At 42.4% G+C, this 24192-nt stretch overlaps 3 protein-coding genes and 2 pseudogenes across 3 annotated transcripts; 1 reads left to right on the forward strand and 4 right to left on the reverse strand.

Annotated features, from left to right (window-relative positions):
* Nucleotides 1-414: 414 nt before the first annotated feature.
* Nucleotides 415-3735, reverse strand: LOC115756078 (annotated as a pseudogene).
* A 2148-nt stretch (nt 3736-5883) lies between these two features.
* LOC115756863 lies at nt 5884-10083 on the reverse strand (annotated as a pseudogene).
* Nucleotides 7054-16271, reverse strand: LOC115756881 (non-specific lipid-transfer protein 2-like). The gene is made up of 4 exons (XM_030696856.2): nt 15869-16271; nt 11969-11970; nt 9488-9492; nt 7054-7067 (listed from the first exon to the last, which is right to left on the reverse strand). Exon 1 carries the CDS (start codon nt 16205-16207, stop codon nt 15935-15937), a length of 273 nt encoding a protein of 90 aa, XP_030552716.1. The 5' UTR covers nt 16208-16271; the 3' UTR covers nt 7054-7067; nt 9488-9492; nt 11969-11970; nt 15869-15934.
* LOC115756870 lies at nt 12061-15037 on the forward strand. The gene is made up of 3 exons (XM_030696845.2): nt 12061-12313; nt 12430-12638; nt 14512-15037. The coding sequence occupies exons 1-3, from the start codon at nt 12221-12223 to the stop codon at nt 14819-14821; spliced, it is 612 nt and encodes a 203-aa protein (XP_030552705.1). The 5' UTR covers nt 12061-12220; the 3' UTR covers nt 14822-15037.
* Nucleotides 16272-19805: 3534 nt separating the features above from the next.
* LOC125315549 (transcription factor PHYTOCHROME INTERACTING FACTOR-LIKE 15-like) lies at nt 19806-22843 on the reverse strand. The gene is made up of 7 exons (XM_048280754.1): nt 22439-22843; nt 22244-22330; nt 22058-22123; nt 21660-21725; nt 20850-21263; nt 20144-20264; nt 19806-20012 (listed from the first exon to the last, which is right to left on the reverse strand). Exons 1-6 carry the CDS (start codon nt 22841-22843, stop codon nt 20193-20195), a joined length of 1110 nt encoding a protein of 369 aa, XP_048136711.1. The 3' UTR covers nt 19806-20012; nt 20144-20192.
* Nucleotides 22844-24192: the final 1349 nt, after the last annotated feature.

The raw sequence follows: 24192 nt of genomic DNA on the forward strand, positions 1-24192 counted from the left end.
AAGGAGTACAGAAGCGAATAAAGCAATGTCATTTTATATAATGTGCAAACGAGATTGACAAAAGTCCTTCATGGTTGTGTACAATACTTAGGATTTTAACCCAGCAACACAACCGGGCAGTTGCACATCCCGTCACAGCCATAAACTTAATTTAAATGCGGAGTTTAACAAGCCAATGATCTTTTTGGCTTTTTCAGTGAGCTCCTTTTTTATCTCCCATTGTTGGGTTGGGGGTGTCTGTTGGGGGTGTCTTTGATATTTGTACACGTTACATGGTTTTTGTACATGACCGCGATGTCCAATCGTAAGCACTAATAATTTACCATAGAGCAACTCCACTCTCAGTGTTTTTGAGCCTTCATAAATTGGTGAATGCCTGGTGCAACAGCATGAGCAAAGCCATATTGACTGGTTTTCAGATGGCAGTTAGTTTCAGCTGGAGAACCAAAAAAACTACAATGCATAATGGAGATGTTGACATTGCATCCATGTTTTCGTCTCTTATAGACAACACCTCGCTGTTCTATCTTATCAAGTAGGAAGTATCTTGAATTCTTGATTTTTAAGGAGTACAGAAGCAAATGGATGAGGTGGATAACACTATATATGTCATTCCATTTCATTTGCAAACGAGATGGACAAAAGTGCTTCCTAGTTATGTACATTCCTTCGGATTTTAACCCAGCCATAAAACCCGGTAACTCAGATGCAGTATACATAACTACTCGCTTACATCCAAAATATCTACTGGCAGTTCATGAGAAGTTCAAATTAAACTTGAACGCTGGGAGCCGAACAAGTGCTGCTGCTATCCCATTTTTGAGTCACCGAAACAGGAGAGCATGTCAGCTGCATATTCTTCAATAGCTGGACATCATCATAATCCAGGGGAGATGTTAGAACAGCTTCATCCTAGGCCACATCAACAAATTCATTTGCAGCTTTCTCACCGCTCGCAATTGCCTTCAGTTCCTCTAAAACCTCATCCATCGAAGGCCTAATCTCCTTGTCATGTTGCAAGCACCGGAACGCCAGTTCGGCCACTGATGTTGTCAACCTATAAATTTTGCCATCTGACTCAGATCCTAGATTGGGGTCGATCAGTTCACTGAATGCGCATTTCTGAATCTTGTTGACAGCCAACTTGGCCAGGTTAATCTCTTGCCTTGCTCTGCTTATGTCTACGGCTGTCTTGGATGATATAAGCTCAATCAGCACTACTCCAAAGCTATAAACATCGCTTTTCTCTGTAAGTTGGTAGCATTGATAATACTCAGGGTCTACATAACCTGGAGTTCCTTGGGGAGCTGTTGAGATATGACTGACATCATTAGGGAATAGCCCGGAAAGCCCGAAATCTGCAACTTTGACACTAAAATTCTCGTTGAGAAGGATGTTATTAGTCGTCACATCATGGTGAATAATGTCAGAAGCATGGAGGTAAGCCAATTCGGTGGCGGTCTCTATAGCGATGCTCATACGGGCATGCCAAGGCAACAAAGTGAGTTTTGCTTTTCTGCTGTGGATATGATCAGCCACGGTGCCATTGGAGCCGTACTCATAGACGAGAAGAAGTTCATGGCTGTGACGGATGTGCAACCATAAAGCAAGACGAGGTTTTTGTGGCACAAGCGGGTGAGTATCTCTGCTTCGTTCATGAACTGCTTCACCCTCAGGTGGCTGTGCTCATTTAGGCGCTTGACTGCGACTTCCCGTCCGTCTTGGATTTTTCCTGTTACAAAATCGAAGAAAATTCGTTCAATATAATTCTTCCTCCTTTCACCAGAGGGAAAATGAACACGCCTTACCATAGTATACAGTCCCAAAGCCGCCGTCTCCAAGTTCATTGGAAGCAGAGAAGTTATTCGTGGCTTCTTCCAGTTCGGAACTAGTGAAAATGGCGACCTCAACGTAGACACTTCTCTCCCATGTCCGAATTTGAGTAAGGACAACAAGTGGTGTTTCTCGAATGGAACTTGTGAGAAGGCAGTTGCCTTTTCAAGTGGATTACATAGGACAAAAGGCCAATGACCAAGCTTCCAATTCCAATACCTGACAGACATATAAGGAGATGTCAAAACTTGCTCTGTAGGCAGCTAGGCGGGTAACTTAAAAATCTTCTATAAATTCTCCGGGAACAAGAGAGAAGAAGCTGAATAGGCTTATGTAATAACTGGTTTGCAGTTCCCAGGACTTCATAATTTTATTTGCTACACGCATAACTCGGTAGTCAAGATCTTGAGAACGAAGGAGAAGATTTGGGACAACTGAAAGGCCAATACAACCTAGGAAGCCGCATGTTGGATTTTGTTTTGCACGTTCTTGCTTAGGCATTAGATAATTGACTCTATCGTGGAAATGGATGCAATAAGGTAACACTGTTTTTGTTGTTTTATCATGTCAAGTAGCGAGCAGATTATCCTTATGGTAATTTGCTTTGTTCGGGTCGACCAAGGGCATGCAGTTAGACAAGCTACTTGAGAAAATTTACCGAGTCCTATCTTCAACCGCAAGCCTCTTTTTCCTGCGTCAAAGACGAAAGGCAGATTGGTCAATGAGGGAAAGGATTTGAAGTTATGTATCCATAGAGTATATAAATTAGGTCTGCAGAATCGGAGAAATATAGAGTATGCTATCAAGAAAAGCCGGTTATGTCAGGAAAGACAATTATTTAGGACATAGATGAAAGAATTATCAATTCCTAGTCTGAAAAACCTTACCGCTGTCGCTGCTATTGCAGTCCTTGTGGTGGCGGGTTCCATTGGGGCAATAACACCAGAAATGTCTCCCGTCCGACAATCTACATCGGCTGTTACTTTGTCGACAACTATTACAACTCTTTTCGGGCAATAAATCCCATTCTAAGATGAACCCTTCCTTCAGCAACTCCTTGTAGTCAACATCACCTATTGTTTGGTTCGACAACCGTTCCTTCAGTTCTACTGGTACCGCCGCAAACGACTGGCAGGCTTCACCTTCATGATAGAAGGGGTCATTTGGATGTACTAGTGCAACAAAGGAGTTATATATGGGTAGACGCACAATTTACTGGGATTGTTGGGTAGTGAACAGAAAAGGAACCTGTGCAGTTATAGAAGAACCAGAGTCTTGGATGAAAGGATAACTCTGTCCTAAAATCGGGTTTATGGGATCGAAAGTGGAGGGACGAGGAGTGAAGCAGGGAGCATCCATAATGTACTGATCCACCGATTGAGTGGATTGTTCTTCATAGGAAATCCATTTGACCGAGTAGTGGCCATACATAGTTTTTCTTCCTTGACAGATGATCTCAAATCCAGGGTAACCGCATAGGTCTCTTTCTTTTCCAGGAATGTAAAAGGGATACCTTATTTTGGGGCCGCTGCCCTCACCACATTTCACGTGTTCACAAAGTTGATACTGTGACGAGTTCATTGGCTCAGCTAACGTGGCAATGAACAAGATGTGCAACCCAATGTGAACCAGCACTCACGCATGAGCACAGTATAGACCCATGACCATCCTGAGACTTTACACACCTGGTTTCCAGGCTTCAAATGAGAGGGGGAGATTTTCAGTCTTACAATGATGCTCTACAATGTGGCAGCTTTGAACTAGAAGGGAAGGCCTTCTTAATGGCAATTCAGGCAAATTGCTTACTCTGCTCTTCATCTGCATGAACACGTTAGTTGACTTGGAAAAGAGGACATGGAAGTCAAGAGACTTTGAAAAGATAAAGGTAGGGACACCCAGATGAAGATTATCATGTTTTGGGTCTCTCATATGTAATTGAAAACCTCCAATCAGTCAGCTTCCCCCATATCTTGCTCCCATTGACTAGTAATTGAAAGATTTTCTGAGCACTCCATTTCTTTCCAAGCGATTACAGGTGACCCTCACAGAGTAAAGCAGATAAGCAAGACAAGGAACCAAAAAAAAAAAAAAACCTTGGGCCTGACTACAGTTGAATCCATAAGAAGGGGGAGATCCACAAAGAAAGATGAGTCGTGGAAGGGAACAAATAATTATAAAGGTCAGGGGAAAGAAAGCAAATGATTATAAAACAAGTTCATCAGTTGCAATAGGCATTGCTCAGTCAAATCAGAGGCTGATTGGCTTATAAGCGGCTCTTATATCCATTTGGCAAGTCTCTTGAGAGGATGTAAGAACTACTCTCTGAACAGTTACAGTAGTGTTAGTGGTGAGGAGGCAGTGTTTGAGCCAGTGATCGTGTCATTGAATCTATATCCACCTAGGCCAACGTCTTATCCCTGTGCCCCGTGGATGGATGTTTTAGAATTCAAGTTTTGCCAAGGGCAGTTCAAGAGACAGTCAAAAGTTTTGTTCCATTTTGGATTAGGACTCGTACTCAGAATGTTGTTTATGCCTAGACCTGTCCTCCTATCCAAGCTTGCCCTACCAATAGAGAACCAACATTGTATGCGTCCTCTCTCGGCTGCACATGAGTTTATGCCGGTCTATCCGGATGGATCACAGGACGACAATCGATAGAAGAGAACACGGAAAATTTTTGAAGTTGTCTCGTTGAGGATATTGGTAAGGGAAGGCTGCGGCTAGTGGGATTTTGTACTATTGATCCCGTCAAAGCTATTAGCAATGGGAATCCTCCCTTCTCGGTTTACTGAGTTCTTGAGATTAATACCAAAATGATATGGTCAAGTTAAAATTGAGATTATCAATGAGAACAATACAGTCGGACTCACACCTTGCTATATTATCCAGTTTTTATACACTTCAGCGAGAGAATATACGTAAAGAGAGTGTGAACTCCACGAGAAGAAGAGGACGTGCTCCACGAGACAACTCCAAAGCAATGATCTCAGTGAGCTGGTAGCTCTGATGGTACCGGGTGTCCACATAACCTGGAGTCCCTTGACGAGCTGTCCAGATAAGAACACGCCTTTAGCAAGGTTAGAATATCTCTCGACTTTGAAGCCTTGTACAGCACCCGTCTCGAGATAAAACTTCTGGGGCAACCAAATGTGGCGTGCTTAATTAGGAAAGAAGCCTTCTTCTCTCTTTCATGTTGAATTAGAGTGAGGACCCGAGGTGCTGTTTCGTAAATGGGAATTGAAATAAGCCTTCTTCCTTTTCAGGGGGATCGTATCGGACAACGGGACAATGTCCAAGCTTCCTATTCCAAATACCTGGGGAACAAAGAGATAATGAACCCTGTTCCATGAAATATTAGATCTCTGGTACAGCAATAAGTGCGCTCACTTATCTAACAATTTTTTGTTGATTGTGGTAATGATGATGATGATGATGTTGAGAAAGCCGCTACTGGATCCGCATATTCTGTCTTCTTACACATCTTAAAGTGAAAAGAAGGCCCTTGGTATTGCCACTACTTGTCTCGTGCTATCAACTGCTTAAACACGGCAGGTTGACTCGGAAAGAGGGACAGGAAGACTTGAATAAGAGACTCTAACAAAAGCAAGGTGAAGACACTCAAGTGAGCAATAAGTTAAAGCCATCCATGACTTCCCCCCCATTTTAATGAACTTCCACAAATCTTGCCCCCATGGATCAGGCAACTATAAAAAGTTAATAAGAATTGACTCCTCCAATTTGGATCCCTCAAGTTTAACCCCTTCCAGGGAAAATTTATATCCCCTCCTATGCTCACAAAAATTAAACAAGATAAGCAAGATTAGGAAAAAGGAAGTATGAAGAAGAACAAGATCAGTGGGCCTTTCACAATACTAGGCATCTCTGATGGGAAAACAAACTCCAAGCAGCAGCAGAAGGAGGTCTATGAAACAGTGTGAAATCACAGAAAAGATTGTTCTTGGCATGTCCAAGAAAATTTCTTGCTGAGGGTATAGTGACAAAATGGCTTACTAGAGAAGTCGAAGAAGGGTTAGAGGATCAAAAGCAGCATAGATGAACTATTTTGAATCCATATGTTGAATCTGCTCATATACCTGTGTTTCCAACAGTAAACCCGCATATATGGTCCAACATGGTCCAATATGATGTTCACGCTAGTGTGAGAAAAGCACTTTATTACCATGTACATTCCTTCATTTTCAGACCAAGCAATGAAATTGGTAACTTCTCAACTTGTGTCCTAATGAGTGCATAATATCTTACAAACAGCTATAAGGAAAATTTAAACATCAGCAACGGCAGCAGAAGAACTGCTACCACTGCTAGCCCATTTTTAAGTTACCGAAACAGGAGAATGAGTCAGCTGCATGTTCTTCAATAGCTGTACATTGTCATTATCGATCGGAGATGGAGCAATGGCATCTTCACCCTCATCTGCATCAAGAGATGTGTTTGCAGCATTCTCATCACGCGCAATTGCCTTCAGTTCTTCCAAAACCTCGTCCATTGAAGGTCTCATTTCATTGTCCTACTGCAAGCACCGGAAAGCGAGCTCTGCCACTGAAGTTGTCATCCTATGAATTTCACTATCTGACTCAAATCCTAGCCTCTGGTCGATCAACTCGCCAAATGATCATGTCTGAATCTTGTTAATGGCAAAATTGGCCAAACTAATCTCGTGCCTCTCTCTACTTATGTCTACAGCTGGCATGGATGATATAAGCTCGATTAGAACAACTCCAAAGCTATAAACATCGCTCTTCTCAGTGAGCTGGTAGCATTGATAGTACTCGGGGTCCACATAACCTGGAGTCCCTTGAGGAGCCGTCGAGATATGAGAGACATCATTTGGGAATAGCCTTGAAAGCCCGAAATCTGCAACTTTAACACTAAAATTCTTGTCGAGAAGGATATTATTAGTTTTCACATCACGGTGGATAATCTTGGAAGCGTGGAGGTAAGTAAGAGCAGTGGCAGTCTCTATGGCGATGTTCATACGGATTCGCCAAGGCAATGTAGCAGGTGAGTTTGCTCGCTAACCATGGATATGATCAGCGACGGTGCCATTCGAGATGTACTCATAGGCAAGTAGAAGTTCACGGTTGTGGCAAGAAGTGCAACCGTACAGAGACACGAGGTTTTTGTGCCATAAACGGGTTAGGATTTGTACTTCATTCATAAATTGCTTTACCCTACGGTAGCTGTGCTCATAGAGGCGCTTCACTGCTACTTCCCTCCCGTCCCGAAGTTTTCCTGTCAAAAGAAATGTAAGGATGCGAGTTTTAGGATACTCTTTTGTCCCTTAACTGGGAAAAACGTGGAGGAACCTTCTCTTACCATAGTAAACAGTTCCAAAACCTCCATCTGCAAGTTCATGGGAAGAAGCAAAATGATTTGTGGCTTCTTTGAGTTCGTTACTGGTGAAAATGGGGACCTCAAAATATACACTGTTTTCCTCCATGTCTGGACCAGGGGAAGGACAAGGAGTGATGTTCTTCAGATGGAACTTAAGAGAAGCATACTTCCTTCTCAAGTAGATCATATAGATGAGGAGGCAAAGGAATATGACCGAGCATCCAATTCCAACACCTGATATGCAACGAAATTTCAATCTCCGCTCCATGGGCAACCATGGATGGAGTTATTCTAAGGGAAGTTGCACGTAAAAGTGGACATGTTGAAAAAGCAGTTTCCAATCTATTAGATTACCTGCAACTGGATTATGCAGTTTACCAGGACTTTGGATAACACCCAATGAGCATGCATCTTATTAGAAGAAAAAGGAAACATTTTTCTGACACGTTTGAAGGCAACATTTGAGTAAACTGCCCAAGCAGTCTGTTGAAGTTTTTTTCCCACATCGCTTGATAATGGAGCTGATATGCTCTTTATATTTATGAGGTCTCCCTTCACCTACAAACTTAAGCTTTTGGGTTGGACTTTCTAACATGGTATCAGAGCTAGTATTATCTCTTTTGCGATTGTGCATCCACTCCTCATTAGTCAAATTCCACATAGTATCAATTGAAAGCCAGCCTGATTTACTTTATACACATTTTGCATGGGAAAGCAGTCAGAAATTTAAACTACGTAACTGTCATTTTGCACATTATTCTAAGTGGCAAGAGGATTAGCTCAAATTCACCAAATAGTGAATTTAATGCATGAACAGGTTAAATATTTGTATCTACCTGCTCTTATGTTCAGCCACAAACCTCTGTTTCCTGCACAGAAGTTGTCGGTCAGTTCGAAGAAAATTTTCGCATATCCAAAGTTGACATAGTCGGGTTCACAGACTGGGATAGCTACCAGAATCTTTGATGAATCTCATTAAAGAGATTGATTCTTTTACCAGTAAGATAACTATCTTTTTTAGACTTTTTTGTTTCACAGCAATGCCATAGGAGGCATCAAAATTGCAATATTAACCTAGGAGAAAATATTCTTTTCTCACGATCTTAGTTATCCTGGCTTGCAATATAATAGTACCTTCATCAGAAAACAAGTCAACCATACAATTACAGTCAGTGTTAGACAGAATGAGCCTCCCTATGCTTGGAGCCACAAGACCAAAAACTTTGTGGCTAAAACAAGAAAAGCATAGGAGTAAACGATCCAAAATTTTTGTGTTCTTTCTCTGGTTGTGTTCCCTTTTCAGTTTACATTTTAACAATATTAGGAGCAGTGGGTTTCATAGCTTTGGGTTGGGTTTAGGGCTCTCTTATCCACCGTCAGATCATTCTGTGTAGCATGGAAATCCACTGTCAGATCATTCTGCATAGCATAAAAATCTCGCAGATGATGGACATAGACAACTCATGAGGGAATCTAAGTGAAAGGAACTTGGTCATTCGCTGTTATTAACGAAAGGAAGACATTGAATGGCTAAGCTTAGGTTATTTACAATCTCCCCTATAATGTGCACTTTGAAAGGCTTTAAAATTACTCTTTCAGGATGAAAACCAGTTGCAGCCGAAAATTTATGTTCTTTCGTTTGTTCAATGGCTAGTAATATTATGTCCAAACGAGAAAAGTTGCCAGTAATATCTTCTAAGAGCTGCTGCCACCGTTGAAACATGACTCTCTTAGACCGGCCTCTAGTATCTTCTAATGGCTAAATAAAAACTCGAGAAAGAAAAGATTTGCTTGTTGCAGCATTTCCTGGTAAAACTTACCACATCTTTCATGATAGGATCCATCAGAGCAATAGCAAACAAAGTCTTTCACACTTGATCGGCCACATCGGCCTCCACTGTGTATGCACTTGGCACAACTCCCATTGGTCAACAACGTCCAATGCATTGTGAACCCATCCTTCAGCAGCATCCTATAGTTAACACTTGCCAAGGTTGGGTTCGGGGTTCCGACTTTCAATTCAACTGGTATTGTACTGCTCGAATTGCAGGATCCATTCTTCTGTACTGGCCAATCTTCCTTACGTGTCAGCGCAATAAACGTGTAATTTAAATGATCAGAAGTGCAATTTAGCCGACACTGAGTGACGCGTGTAGAAAATGTACTAGTGCAGCCATAGAAGAACCACAGGTAATAGTGGAAACTGGAGCTCTAGAAGAGCTTCTCATGATAGTAGGTGAAGGGATGGGAAATGAAGCATCCGGGGGCATTCATATATCGACTCGTTAACTCAAAGGACTGCGGCTGGTAAGAGATGCTTCGGATGGAGAAGTTGCCATACATAGGATCCCCTCCTTCGCAGCTAACCTCAAAGCCAGGGTAGCCACAAAGTTCCTTCCCACTTCTAGAAACATAAAAGGGATAGCTTATGTTCAGACTACTCTTGCCACAAGTAGTGGCCTCACAATCCTTATACTTCACCGGATGAATTGCCTCTACTAAGATGGATATGAAGAGAGTGCAAGCTAACGTTCCCGCGATATCATAACGCTCCATACCCATCATTTGAATTTGAAACCAAAATCTGGTTTTCAAGCAAGGAAAAGAAAAAGGAGTCGATCAGCACGTACCAAAGCACGCTCCGCCGGCGAATAGAATCAACATAAGCAAAGACGAGGATAGATTTTATTGCTTGGACGTTTAAAGAAGGCCTCCTCATTGGCAAGTCCTTCCTGCATAATTCAGTTCTACGAACCTGCTGATACGCTCTGGTTGACTTGAGAAGTGGACACGGAAGACTTGAAGGGTTGACTTGAAGAAGAGACCAAGTAAGTCTACCCTGTCACTTCCTGTTGATGGTGATCAGTTGGAGCCATTGCTCAACAGGAATATCATACTAGAACCCGCACCTCTTGTCATTCCAGGATTATGAACCACTGGAGACGAAACAGAGAAGAAGACTCATTGCTTATGAATCTTTCTTGGTTTCACACAGATGCGGTTGAAGAGGCACATTTGGCAAATTTTAAGAGGCACACTATGTGTTGGGATATAGTACATACTCCCTAACAACAAGAAAGCACGTGGTCCCTCTCCACGCTGAGTAGACGGGAGTATGGGGGAGCCACTCTGGCGGGGTCTCTCAAGGGGGCAACGTCCCCTAGACACCAACGAACCTTTATAGTTTAAGGTAATATTTTTTTCATTGGTAGTTGGGACTCGCACCCGAATAAGCTCTTGTTATATATATTATTTTTCGCTTGTAATTGAGTGATGTAACAAGAGGTACAAAGTGCTAATTATAGTAAAATTCTTTGTTGGATGTAGCCCTAGTTTAAGAGTAAATCGGGATAAAATTTCATGTCTCGATTTCTCTTTCTCATTTTACGCTTTACTTGTGATTATAGGTGGAATCCAGGATAGTTTGAGCAATGTAGAAAAACACAATCATGTTTGGTTGGAAGGAAATAGACGAAAGGAAATTATTGGGAAGGATTATAAGAGATTAATATTTCGTTTGTTTCACAAAAAATAAATTATTTTGAAAATATTTTCTTAAAAATAATCTCGTGTATCACCCGAAATGATTAGTCTTGTTGTTCATTCATTTTTATAAACGATATAAGCAATCATTTTTAAGAAAATATTTTCGATAATGTTTATTTTTCACGAAATAAACAGAGCTTGGTGATTGGTTCGGTCAATTTTTTACGTGTACCTTAAATAAACTTATTTTTTTTTTCATCTTGTATACTTTTATTTTGCATTTATTTATAAACACCTAAAAGATATTAATGAATAACAATTCCTTTTACTTTTCTCGATAGCATCTAAATAAAATAACAATTTACTTCCTTTAAATCTTTTGCTTGCTTTTTCCATCATAAGTTTGCAGATCCTCTCATTTCTTTCCTAATCACTCCATCCAAATTAAGCAATTAATTTACTTACGTTACAAATTCAGCATATTTACTGCAGTTTTTCTTTCCTTTTTTCCTGGGAATAGAACACAGCATGATGCGAAAAGAAAAGGAAAAAGAGGAAATCCCAACTAACGTTGTAATATGAATCCTTTAAATCTTTTTTTATTTACTTTTATCCTCATAATTATTCAGATTATCTTATTTCCTTCCTAATCACTCCACCCAAATTGAGTTATCAATCTTTCTTACGTTACAAAATTCAGAATCTTCATCATAGTTTTACTTTCCTATTTTGTGGGATTTACGGTACCTAGTAACTAGGGGTATTAGATGGACAAGTCGGTTACTAGTCACTGTGGAAGCACATAGCCATCTAGCAAAAAGTCGAAGCTTCCCTTTCGCGACTCCAGGTGCGAGAGGTTATTACACCTGTCTACCCATAATCTCCAATCAAAGCTAACGATGTGTCTACCTTTGTATGTTGAAGGCACCTTAAGTTTCCTCCGAATCTTTTTCTTTGAGTTCCTTTTAAGGATTTGCTCACGTCCTTGAACGCAAATAATATCGCCGGACAAGAAAAGACAAAACCTCAAAACTAAGCAAGTGATGGGCCGACGAGACCCGTACAACTCCAGGTGACCCATCCGGGTGGATCGGCGCCTCCAGAATCGAACGGCGCTCCAGCTGTCGGTTCAGACCTAGTGTCGTGTTTGTCAAAAAGCAGTCCAAAAAGGGGGGTCCCACCAACATAGGACACCGGACAAAACCCTTTTGGCCATTACCCGGATCCCCCTCCCTCTCCGAGTCTCCATCTCGGTCACAATCTTTTCCAGTTCCCCGAGGTACGCAACATCAACGGCTCAGATCGCAGATGCGCGATGGACCTGTCGAAGTAGGCAATCATTACTTCTCTCTTCTTCCACTTTCTTTCTCGCTTTTCCATCCCGCTCTCTCTCTCTCTCGCGCGCCTCCCCGAAAGAAAATACGTTCGACTGCGACTCACGCGCGGCGAACAGTGAGAAAGCTAAGGTCGGAAAAGGATATTTTGCAGGGAGCGAGTCAGTGAGTCCACTCGCTCTCCTCGTAAACCCTCCTCGGTGCTGGTAAAAATGGCCGTCTCTGTTCCTGTTCTCGCCGTCATCGTCGCTCTCCACCTCATCGCTTTCGTATTCGCCGTCGGCGCCGAACGCCGCCGCAGCACTGTAACTCTCTCTCTCTCTCTCTCTCACATCGAAGTGTTGGTAGAAAATGATGTTCCTTGGGCGGGTGTGCTTCTGCATTGCGTTTGCTAATTTCAGTTCCCTTTTGCGTTTCGTAGGCGACGGTGAAGCCCGACGAGTACGACGAGCACACGTACTGCGTGTACGACTCCGATGCGTCCACGGTTTACGGCCTGTCGGCGTTCGGACTGTTGCTGGTCAGCCAAGTGGTGGTCAATGGCGTCACCAAGTGCCTCTGCTTCGGTAGGGGCCTTCTCACCGGGACCTCCGTAACCACTTGCGCCATCTTCTGCTTCATCTTTTCCTGGTAATCTCGACTAGCTCGAAACTGCTGTTTGCTTCGTACTGAGTTGTCTGATCCAAATTGCCTGGCTGGACGAGTATTACGTTTCTCGAATTGGCAACTCGTTGTATTAATCACCGACAAATTCAGCGATGTCGGTGAAAATTTAGTTGTGAAAGATTTTGGATGATGCAGGCTATTTTTGGTGCGGCAGTGAGTGCACTCTGTTCAATTTCGGATGCTCCGTGCTATGGCTAGTAGCTTCAAATTGTTCTGGGCAACGTTCTCTTTCTTGAGAGTCATGGTCTGGGTTGGGATGTGATAAAATCAATTTCGAGGCTCTTAGATGGCGTTTGTATGTTCTCCTGTATGATAGCATTCTCTCTTTGAGTAAGCAGCTGTTAAAGGTCTTTCTCTTTAGCTTTTTACATGGCCTTCCTTGAACATGAAGAAGAGATTGGGTTTCCCAATTTCCATTTCCATGAAACTGAAATGAACGATGGAAAAGGGATTTGTCTCTTACTGCGTAAAATGGATTTGTTGGGCTAACAGTTGTAACGATTAGGATGGATTGTGTTTCAACCTCCTGAATGTTCTAACCTTTCCTGTCTTAGTCAGGGCATTGTAAAATCTACCGATATGTTAATAACCCCCGGTAACCTTTGTGTCCATTCTTTTTCCCCTATTACAAAAGCTAATATAATGGAGTCTAATTAGAGGAAGCCGAAGGAACCATGTTGAAGACTTTCAGTGTTGTTCAGGCAAAGGATGAAGTTTGTTTGCATCTCTAATCCTCTTCAGTCAACCTCCAAAGTTTTCATCTCCATCAAAGCTGCACCTCCTCAATGGCTTTGTTAGAAATCCTAATTATTATGTTTTAACCATTTAATGCATCCTAGAATAGAAAAAGCATCTGACATTCTCATTTTAACTAATTCGAATATGGATCATAGCCGTTTCAAGTTATGGAGAATTCTTCAACAATTGGGTTTTTGTCTATTTTGCCAACAGAAGGGCATTAATTCTTTCATTGTTGTCCAGTTGCTCGTGAGTACTGACTGACTGCTTGTAAGAATCCATAGTAATAAGTGGACCTTGAGCTATCAATCAGTGTTGGTTTTGAAGAATAATGTGATTTCAGTTTGGTTTTTTGTTGCTGGTGAGGCCTGAATGAGCAGGATAACGGCAACCTCGAGCGTGTTGCTTGATTGAATCTGTTCATATAGAAAGCTAGTGGTTGATCTTTCAGAACCCAAATCTATGTCATATGCAAAACAGTATGTGACAGCTGTTGGGAACTTGTTGTCTGAATCATTTCAAGTTTTGAGCTCAATATAACAATGGTGATGATGGTTTAGTTTACTTTGGACCATGATCGTAGTTTGTTGATTGCTCTGTCTGATTTGACATTAACCATGAATAAGAGTTACATTAAGGTCAAATCAAGGATTGAAACCCGAGTGTCAATGGAGAGTCAAGTTTGAGCCTCAAATGATTCGTTTTATTGCCCTATTGGAGCACAGATCTACAATGTTTGTTCTGTCAACATAACAAAACTTTGATCAGCAGGATCACATGACATTGCCATTGCCCCGAGCTACCATCTAATGTTTGTTCATTCTGCTGACATGATGATACATAGACCATGTGTTCTCCCACTAAAAAGGTTCATCATAAGAGTATAGAAACTGCTTGATAGTTTCAGTAGAATCTACTGTCTTGTTGGAGTTCACACCTTAAACTTATGTTATCTTTTTATTTCTCTTTTCTTCCCAAAGACAGAAGGGTGTAAAAAGCTTCTGCAATTAATTCCCAGGAAAAAAACTAGTCTTAATTTCCTTGAACGGCAACCTTTTGGCAGTTTCATTTCTAATACTGACTAACTTTGAGAGTATAGGGTGACCTTTTTGGGAGCTGAAGCTTGCTTACTGGCTGGGTCAGCAAGAAATGCGTACCACACAAAGTACCGAGGAATATTTGGTGGAGACGAATTATCTTGTGCCACTCTTCGCAAAGGTGTATTTGCAGCTGGTGCTGCTCTGACATTGTTGTCATTAGTTGGTTCGGTAGCTTACTATTGGGCTCACTCGAGAGCTGATACGGGAGGATGGGAGAAGCATCAGAATGAAGGCCTTGGCTTGGCTACATCCAATTATACTGAGCAACAGCAACATCATCAGAATACTGGTGGATTTGAGAAAGCGTAATGCTAGTCTGATGATGATGTAAGGGGGCATAATTTCGGTCTCTTGGTCTGAGAACTAATGCCTGTAATAGTCAGTGGTAGATTTCCGAGTATGTCAGAGTCGCCTCTTCATTCTCTCTTTATATAAATACACACTATATATGCATATGTTCGTGTTGTGATTTGGGACATACTCCATTTACTGAATTAAGAATGTACATGCTTAGTTTTCATTTGATTCCTCAAATCTCAAATCTCACGGTTAGCTACCTGGTCCTGCTGGCTTGAGGTCCAAGGCGAATCGCATGATCTTTCACCCAAGAGTCATATACCGTGTCTTCTGAAGTTTTCAAAGGATAATCGCCTCATTTTTGTTTGCAAAGCCAGTGCAGTTCCCTTCGAGATGTGTAGTGGAAATTGGAATTGCGTGATTGTAGTTGTATAATCGTTTCCAGGCTTTTAGCTGTTGTGAGGCAAGTCGACGCTTGGTACAGGGAAAGCTTATGGGCATGGCAATTTGATTAGTGGGGATGAATCTTCCTGAATGATCAGAATCAGTATCTGTTTAGTGACTTCATATGTTTTCTTAGAGAAATTGTATCCAATTCAACGGATGCTGATGGTTGTCCTTTTTCTTTTCTGTCTTCCATAGGAAATAAAAATATGATGATTGTCCCCTCTTCTTGGCTGATTTTTTTTGCAATTTCAACGGAGTAGTTGCAACTACTGTTTGGGAATCATTGACCAAGTGGGTCTCTACAATCTCGGGTTGATACGTTCGAACGATGCGCTCACGCATTGCATCAAGCTCACGTTCTCGTTGTAGTGTTGTGTACGGACTCTCATCTGGGTGAGCAATAATGGCTCAGTCCCGAGACTAATGCACGTGGGTGTGGTCATGTGTCGGGACAGAGTACACATTGCACTTCTAGATTACTGTTCCGAAAATGGGCAACACGGGAGATACGAAAGCCTTTATTTAGTCACGAGTTCAATGATGATACTAACCACGAAGTTACACGACTACCGGGTAATCAGCAGGTCGTGCCGCCGCTATTTCGAGCACAACATTCAACCACACTCCAGGAAAACACACAGAAAGCAACCACTACTAGAGGGTCCGCCACTAGAGAGATCAACAAGAGGGAAATGGAGAGCCACACTGGATTGCCACCTTCCTGGAATTAGGAGAGTTGATGAGCTTCTGGAGGTTGGGGTTCTTCATGTACTGGCAAAGGCAAGGCTTTTGCTCCTTGAGCTTGGCACAGCACATGGCCGATGGCGGGCTCGAGGAGCTTATCGCACTAGCGCATGAACTCAGCTGCATTGGGTCACAAGTGACCGCAGTCGACGGCTCCGGTTTCACAAGCAAAAACATCAGGACGATGCACAAGACGTATTTGGACATGTTCTCAAGTTTCTCAACCTCTCTAAGCGAAGGAGAAAGAAGGAAGAAGGTGCATTTGGGTGGCAATCCAACCCCCCCAATTTATACCAAGTGCTCCTTTGGATTCACTTCTGTTTCTCCACTTTTGAATATTGTCTTTTGTTCTTTTTAACCAGAAGGGAGATTCGAAGTTAATGTGCGTTATTATTGTGGTCATGATGATAAAGTCGTGGGGGTGAGATTCGTGAGTGGGAAAAAGGGGTTTACGGCGATAAGAGGGGTGGTATTATTGCGCCTGGAAATGGAGCAAAGATGGGTTACTTTTGTGGAGGAAATGGTGATTACCGGGGCCCAAGACTATCATTACCCGTTGCATTAGGAATTCAAAGGCTTTTTTGACTAGGCATGGGCAATTCACTCATTTGTGTTGATGCTCTATGATATCTCAGGCGGTCGAATCTGGAGTTATTAACGGAACAAAAGACGCTTCCTTTGAAGTCACGTCACAAGAGTGAACAAAGCTTTCTAACACTACCGACGCTCTTCACCGGTAGGTCGATTCAAGCCGCACTTCGAATGATTTACTCAAGCGTGAAATCGGTTGTTTTAATGATTTAGATTGTCAAAAATACGACCGAGGTTTGCTTTAAGCATGAGAACCCAATGCATGAAGGTAAACGGAGTTGTCTAAACAATCTGTTTTTCTCCCGTGTCATTGTTGAATCTATAAGTGTTAATAACCCGAGCTCTGATATCAGCATTGAGTAGTTTTGGGCCTTCGGGACGTATTGGTAACCCGAACTCTGATACTAATGTTAGGTGATTTTGGGCCTCTCTCGTCTAAAAAGCTAGCTCAAAGGACGAGATTTTTCTCACACTTATAAATCGACCGCTAGCCCTTTTCACAACTTATGTGGAATAATCCCAACAATTTCTCAATCACACATCGGACCTTAGGTTGGAGCCACAACGATTCATAGCTCTCCCATGTAATCGTTGGGTTCAAACTTGTTGTAGGTAACTTGAACTCTGATACCGGTGTTGGGTGATTTTAGGCCTCTCTCATCTCAAAAGTTAGCTCAAAGGATGAGGCTTTCCCTCATACTTATAAACCGACCACCAGCTCCTTTCACAACCGATGTAGGAAATACCGCAACACATCCTTCGATGCTTTCTTTCACACACACTTATAATTAACAATCGATGTGGGAAAACACAACAACACGGTGTTGGGTGGTCTTAGGTCTCTCTTATCCCAAAAGCCGCCTTAAATGATCAGGCTTTCCCTTACACTTATAAATCGACCACTAGCCCCTTTCACGACCGATATGGGATAATCCCAACAATCTCCCAATCACATATCGGGTTCCGGATCGGAGCCGCAACAACCCTATTGACACAAAAAATCGGCTTGGGCCTTGGTTGGGCATGGAGCCCACGAAAAGTCACAAGGCCTACCAAGATATGCGCGTTGGTAGCCGACATACGGCAAACCGACTCTCGGTTAGGAATAAATGTCGAGCAGATAAAAGCTCGGTTAAAGAGAAACGTTGATGACATTATTATGCCAATACATGACGCCAATAGTTTTGTAAAGCAATTAGATACATGTTTAAACAGTCTTAAGGATAACAAGAGCAATTATCGAGGCGGATCGTAAAGTTTCGGGATAATGTGCACATGAAGAAAGTTTCAGGATAATGTGCACGTGAAGAAACCGTTGGGAACAATTTTATCTTGCACTCGCCTATAAATAGTTGGAGACGGCTCTTTGTAATGGACTAATCAATCAGCAATTAAACACTTATCTTTTGTTCTGCGATTTATCTTATCAAGCATTTATCTTTATTGCACTTTACTTACTATCTTATTTATCGCTTTTTTCCATTTACTTACTTCCTCTCTGGAATCGCTACAAGGGTCCGTTTAAAACAATAAATTCGAAAGCTCCACGCTTGTCGGTGAAAGGTTTTTTATCGCAGACCATTTTCAACAAAACAAAACCGTATCTCTCCCGTTTGATTGTTGGATTCAAAAGTTAGCTTAAAGGATGAGGCTTTGACCACTATCAACATCGCAATACGGTGTTGGTGGTCAAAATTTTCCCTCACACTTAAAAAACAATCACCAGCCCCTTCCACAATTGATGTGGGATAACTAGGCCTTGGGTCGAAGACGTAAGCGCAACAACCTATATCTCTCCCGTGTGATTATTGGGTCCAAACGTGTTGGTAATCCGAGCTTTGATATCGGTGTTGGGTGGTTTTGAACATCTTTCATCTAAAAGCTAATTTAAAGAATGAGACTTTTTCTCATATTTATAAATCAACCACCAGCCCTTTCATAATCAATGTGGGACAACTCCAACAAAACACATTGGAATTTAGTCGACGACGCCAATTTAGACATGACAACAACAATGCAGGAATTGAAAGATAACATGTTTGTTTGTTTGTGCATGTGGGGAGATCTCCAATAATGAAACATTGGTATTTGTACTGTTTACGACATAACTGCGTATGAGCAGTTCTCCTGCAGTTTTAGCTATGCTTCCAAGTCTCTAAGAATCTTGGTTTCATATTGTCACGTCGGCACGATCTCACCCCAGGTGGTTGTATTTTTAAAAAACGGTGCCTTAATCTCTTGCACTTTGTCCCTGAGCTACCTCCATTCCTTCTCCCACGATTCGCAGGACTTCATTGCGTTATCCACCGGTGATTTTAAATTTTGAATGCAGTAACTAAGTTTCGGCGCCTTTTAGTTAATCTTTCGATCTCCCTTTAATCGGCACCCTTATCGAACGACCTCATCAACCATGCTGTAGTCGACAGCGTAGTCCACATGGCCATCAATACTAACTCAATTTCTGATATTGATAACTTCTAGCCACGTGCTTATTCATGTCAACGACATGGTTAATACTGAGTCAGTGACCTCCATCCGAGGTCCCCGCTGCAACCTCGATTTCAACTCTCCTTAGCCTTTAGCGACCCACGAGGTCGTTGACGTCTGCGGCCTCGATTCAAGGTCACAATGCCATGGGCGACCTCGGATCGAGGCCTCCACGACCGACTTGGAGTCCACACTCAAGACAGAGACAATTGGGCAGGAGATGGAGCTACAAAGACGAAACTAGATCGGGCGACTTCATTGTGATGCTTGCTTGAGGGGGGCTAGGTGACCGGCTGGAGACCGCAGTGGCGGGCGGGGGCGGTGGGGCTGTGGTGGTTGGAGGTGGGTCGTTGGCAATGTCGACATGTTCAATTTTTAATAATATTTTAACACTTTTTCGTATAATTTTATTTATTTATTTTCCTTTTCTCTATTTTTCTTTTTTCCCTTTCCTTTTTTCTTCCCCTTTTTTTTCCCTTCCCTCACCCAGCCTCAACTTTTGCCGGCCTCAGACAACGGCCGCCATCGCCGGATCTGGCAAGGGCAACTCTCGCCAGGGGCGGCCCTTCTCGCCCGGGCGATCCGTGGAGCCATCCATTCGCCAAGGCCAATAATATAAGGAGATAAATGCTTAAAATGAATCCTCGAGAAGAGTCGGGCATGGGTTGAAAATTTCGCATTCCACATAAATAGTACATTTTGGGTCGGGTCAATAATGATTCAATCTAAACTCGATCCAACTCATCCATTTGGCGGGCTAACTTTAGTGAACTAGGACAATGGCACGAGGAAGAACAAAAAAGGACAAAACGAGGGCATGAGCTGGAACAAACCCAGCTCTTTCCTCGCCCCCAATCTTGGAAACTATTCTCCCTTGTTAACAAATTTCTCTCTTTCAGATGTTGACATCATCACCAGGCCATTATCCTGTCACCTGCACGGCCACAAGTCACAACTAATTCTCAAGCCATCCACCACATTTATTTCCACAAGCCAAAGCAGGAAAAAAAAAACCATCAAACTTAGGAAAATCAATTGAAACGAGAGAAGGAGACATTTTCTTACTTAATTCAGTTTTTCGCCTGTCCAAAATTGGGAGTATTCGACTATTACATCAACGTTGTCTCTCGCCGAAGAAGGCAGTATGGTCCAGCGTACCAGGACTTGCATCGAGAGCATCGTGCGCCTGCAAGAAATATGGTTTAATTATCCGTAGGTCGGTATGCACTCATATTCCTGTATTCATATTTCTGCACGTTTCGCATATTCAAAAACATTTTTAGTTCGTGATTTAATTATAATGGAACACCTGCTGTCTTACTATCTCCGAGTCATAGTGGACAATTGAAATCGAGGACTACTAGGGCCGACCTAAGACGGCAAACTGGAGTTCAGTGCCACTTTTTTTTCTTAAATTGTTCGGGAATTTGTCGCCATAATTACTATGTAAACACTCTTCCTATCCTTAATTTCAGCTAGAAACCATTGAAGATGTGCGTTTTATCACCGCCACTAACGACCCAACCAGCTCTAAAAGAAGTAATCAGTGATAATCACCAAGAGATGATTCTTTAGTTATCAATGACATATGAATATGGTTATTACTCACAATTCAAGTATTGGTCGTCCTTGTCAATTTCGGATCATATGGTAGTAAGTGATCCATCCCTATTCAATGTGTGATTCGGTTCGATTCGTTCCTATGCCTTTTCTTAATTGTTGAAGTCTATGACAACAAAATGAAGAGACTCGAGGTAATATAGAATATAACCTGGCTCGACATGGGCAATACTTGGGGGCCGGTGGTTGACGGTGTTGGATTCGAGTTCCAATGGCTAGATTCCCCTTTGTCCGGTGCCGAATAGTTGAACCGAGGAAAGAAACTGGCGTCAATGGCGCTCGAAGCTGCTGGGGACAACTGCTGGGGTCTCGGGTTGAAAATTGGGAACGACACAGCTTTGCCCGGCGAAGGAGAAGCGTGAACCGCTGGCGAGTGATGGAATGGCATGACTGGAAGCCCGGTCATGGTATTGCTGAAGCCGTACGACGGTCCCATGAACATGATTGGCCTCGGAGTTTGCAAGAACAAGCATTGATTCATGTTATCAATCCCAGTCGCCGATTCCGCCGGTGATACGTATGGATTGAGGGTCGAAGCTCCTCCCACGCCGCCCATCGCTAGCATCTGACACAAAATTGGAGACGTCATGCATCAAAATAGAACGAAAGAAGCAGCAGAAAAATCCCAACCTGAGTCTACTAGACTAACTATACACTAGTCATACGCCCATGAGATAGGGAATTAGGATTCACTTTATATGATTAGTTGAAGCCATTTTGAAAGAATGGGAACCTATAGTTCCGACCAAGAACCGCATGCATAAATCATATAGCTCGAATTATGTGACCTCTCAACTTATTGCAAAATATAAAACACGAGATCAAAGAACGGTAAAATAACTAAATTCTTACAACAACATCTAATTGGGCATGTTCATGTGTTCTTAGAAAATCTTTATAACATCATAATAATTGGTACATAACTTCCAAACAAAGACGTGCACAAGCGAGAAATACTTACTTCGACTTGGAGCTTCAATCTTTTAAGGTATTTAACGGCATCGTCTAGCACCGAAGCTCTGTCGGCCTGGGGGAAAGCGAAAAGAAAAGGAAAAACACACATCAATCGAATGTTTAATGAGTAATCAACCCTAGCTAACATAGCACCAAAATCTAGTTATTTTCGTTTTTCTGCGGTACAATTACTTGAGAGGAAAACATCAAAACACAATTCGATCCCCCCTCCTAAAAACTTCCCTAGAAATGCAAAGCCACAACATTCGTCAATGACTTTTCCGCCGCATGATCAGCCAATTCCTTCCTCATCACGTGATGAGGGAAGATGGTCGATGCTCACGAGTAGCAGACAGATGAAGGGGCACGTGATTTCGCGGAAGAGACAAAGATGGTGAAGATTACCTTGTTGCAGTTGGGTATGAGTTGCTGAAGCGTCTCGATCTTCTCCCTGAATCGGCCCCTTCGTTTCTACATGTGTTTATGTTTTTTCAACGTAAACTACAGTTAAAAAAAGAGCTTCGAATGAAGCTAAGTGCAAATAAATTCGAGATAAAGACAACCCTCGTGACAAGCTGGAGGATATCTAACCCTCTCGGACATGTTGTGCAGGTTCGCAGAACGAGTCCTTCTAACCCTTTGATCCTCCAATTCTTCACGCGCCCCATGATCAGCGTCCTACAGTGATAGCAGGTAAAAGTAACATGGTTTAGCAGCAGCAGCAAAGATGGAACCTTCATTAGTGTGTTGCTAATTTTTCAACGGGGATGATGTCCGAATTCAGACCCGTTTGCTGTGTTCGGCGCTTACGCATCGCCGCAGGTTGTCCATTTCGAAATCGCTCTTTCTTTTGCTTCCGCTTCCGCTCACTTCCGCTCGGTTCGGGTTGCATAAACTATCACAAGAAAGTGGTGGAGTATGTCCCGGCAGAGCCTCGGCTTCCACTCTTGCTGCGTCGACGAGTTGAGAGCTTTGGAAGGCATTAAAAATGCCGTGAAAGCCGTCTACTTGATCGGTTGTGCTGACCCCGAAAGGGGTCGGAGAAGCTGTCTGAAGCCAATAACTGTTGTGCTCAAGAGCACCGGCTTCGGAAAGAGTGGGGACATTCTCGGTGGTATTCATGGAGATGCTCCTGAGATCGCCCTCTTCCCCGGGGGAGGCGGCGTTCCAATCTGGCTCATGGTCGTCCATGGCTCAAAGGTGTAACGTCCCTCGCCTTCCGAGGGTAATGAAAAGGAGGAAAAATGAACTGACGAGAATAATCGATTCGATCTGCCTATAGCCTTGCGTACACTGTGTGGCATACATATATTGAAACATATTTATAGGCGCAGATATTTGTAATTAAAAGGATATTTGATTTTTTTTTTGTGTTTAATTAAACTGTGCCGATGCACACAAACCTTCTCGTTCACGTATATCTATAGGGTTAATACCATGGAAAACCCCAAACCGGTACACTTGTGACAAATTTACCCCAAATTATTTTTTTGACCACAAAAAACCCCAAACTAGTACACCCGTGACAAATTTACCCTAAACCGGTACACATGTGACAAATTTACCCTCCGTTAATTTTCATTATATTTAACTATCAAATTGTTGATTTAGTGACATGTGATAGTTAACGGGTATACCAATATGGGGTTTTAACCCTCTATTTGTTACGGGTTCATCAATTTGAGATAGGTGATCTTGGGATCCGATGCGTACGGTCTCGTGGAAGGCAAAAGCATTAGAGACGAGGTCTTCGAGCCATCGCCTTTCTTTGTAAGATCGAAGACTTGCTTTCCGTATCATTGTTACCAGGTTATCCCCATGGTCTCCTTGGTCGGGATCTTCGCCGCTGGCTGCCCCTAAGGCTTACCTATTTATGTCAAATCGTGAACCTCCTTCCTTCGGTAGTCTCTTCTTGTACGATGACACCATCCATAGCGCACGGATGGGTGGAGCACCAAGGGTTGTGTCCTCCCATACCGTAGCGGACCAAAAGCCAAAACAAAGTGACGATTTAATGGGGGTGAATTTGTCACATGTGTACCGGTTTAGGGTATTTCGTGGTCAAAATAATTAGTTTAGGGTAAATTTGTCACAAATATACCGGTTTATGGTTTTTGATGGTAAAAAAAATAGTTTGAGGTAAATTTGTCACATATGTACCAGTTTGGGGTTTTTCGTGGTCAAAAAAATAGTTTGGGGTAAATTTGTCACAGGTGTACCGGTTTAGGGTTTTTCATGGTATTAACCCATATCTATAAGACTATATATAGAACAGTGGCCATGGCTCTCAAGATTAATTATTTTAAGTGGGAGAAGTTGTGACTTGCGTTGGACAAAACTCCTTAATTGATTTTGAAGCCGACAAAGCAATCAATATTCTCTAATATCTGAGTTAATGCAATGAAATACTATGTTACGGATTGTCCTAATTACATTCAAAAGCCGAGGAATGATTTTACAGGATTTGATCTTGTAATTCAAACTCGGACCGCGTGACGCAGGAAGAGCTCGGACTCTAAGGAAGTATTTCAGATGCGACA

This window comes from Rhodamnia argentea, chromosome 6 (genome assembly GCF_020921035.1).
Source record: "Rhodamnia argentea isolate NSW1041297 chromosome 6, ASM2092103v1, whole genome shotgun sequence".
In the NCBI taxonomy this organism is placed as follows: domain Eukaryota; kingdom Viridiplantae; phylum Streptophyta; class Magnoliopsida; order Myrtales; family Myrtaceae; genus Rhodamnia; species Rhodamnia argentea.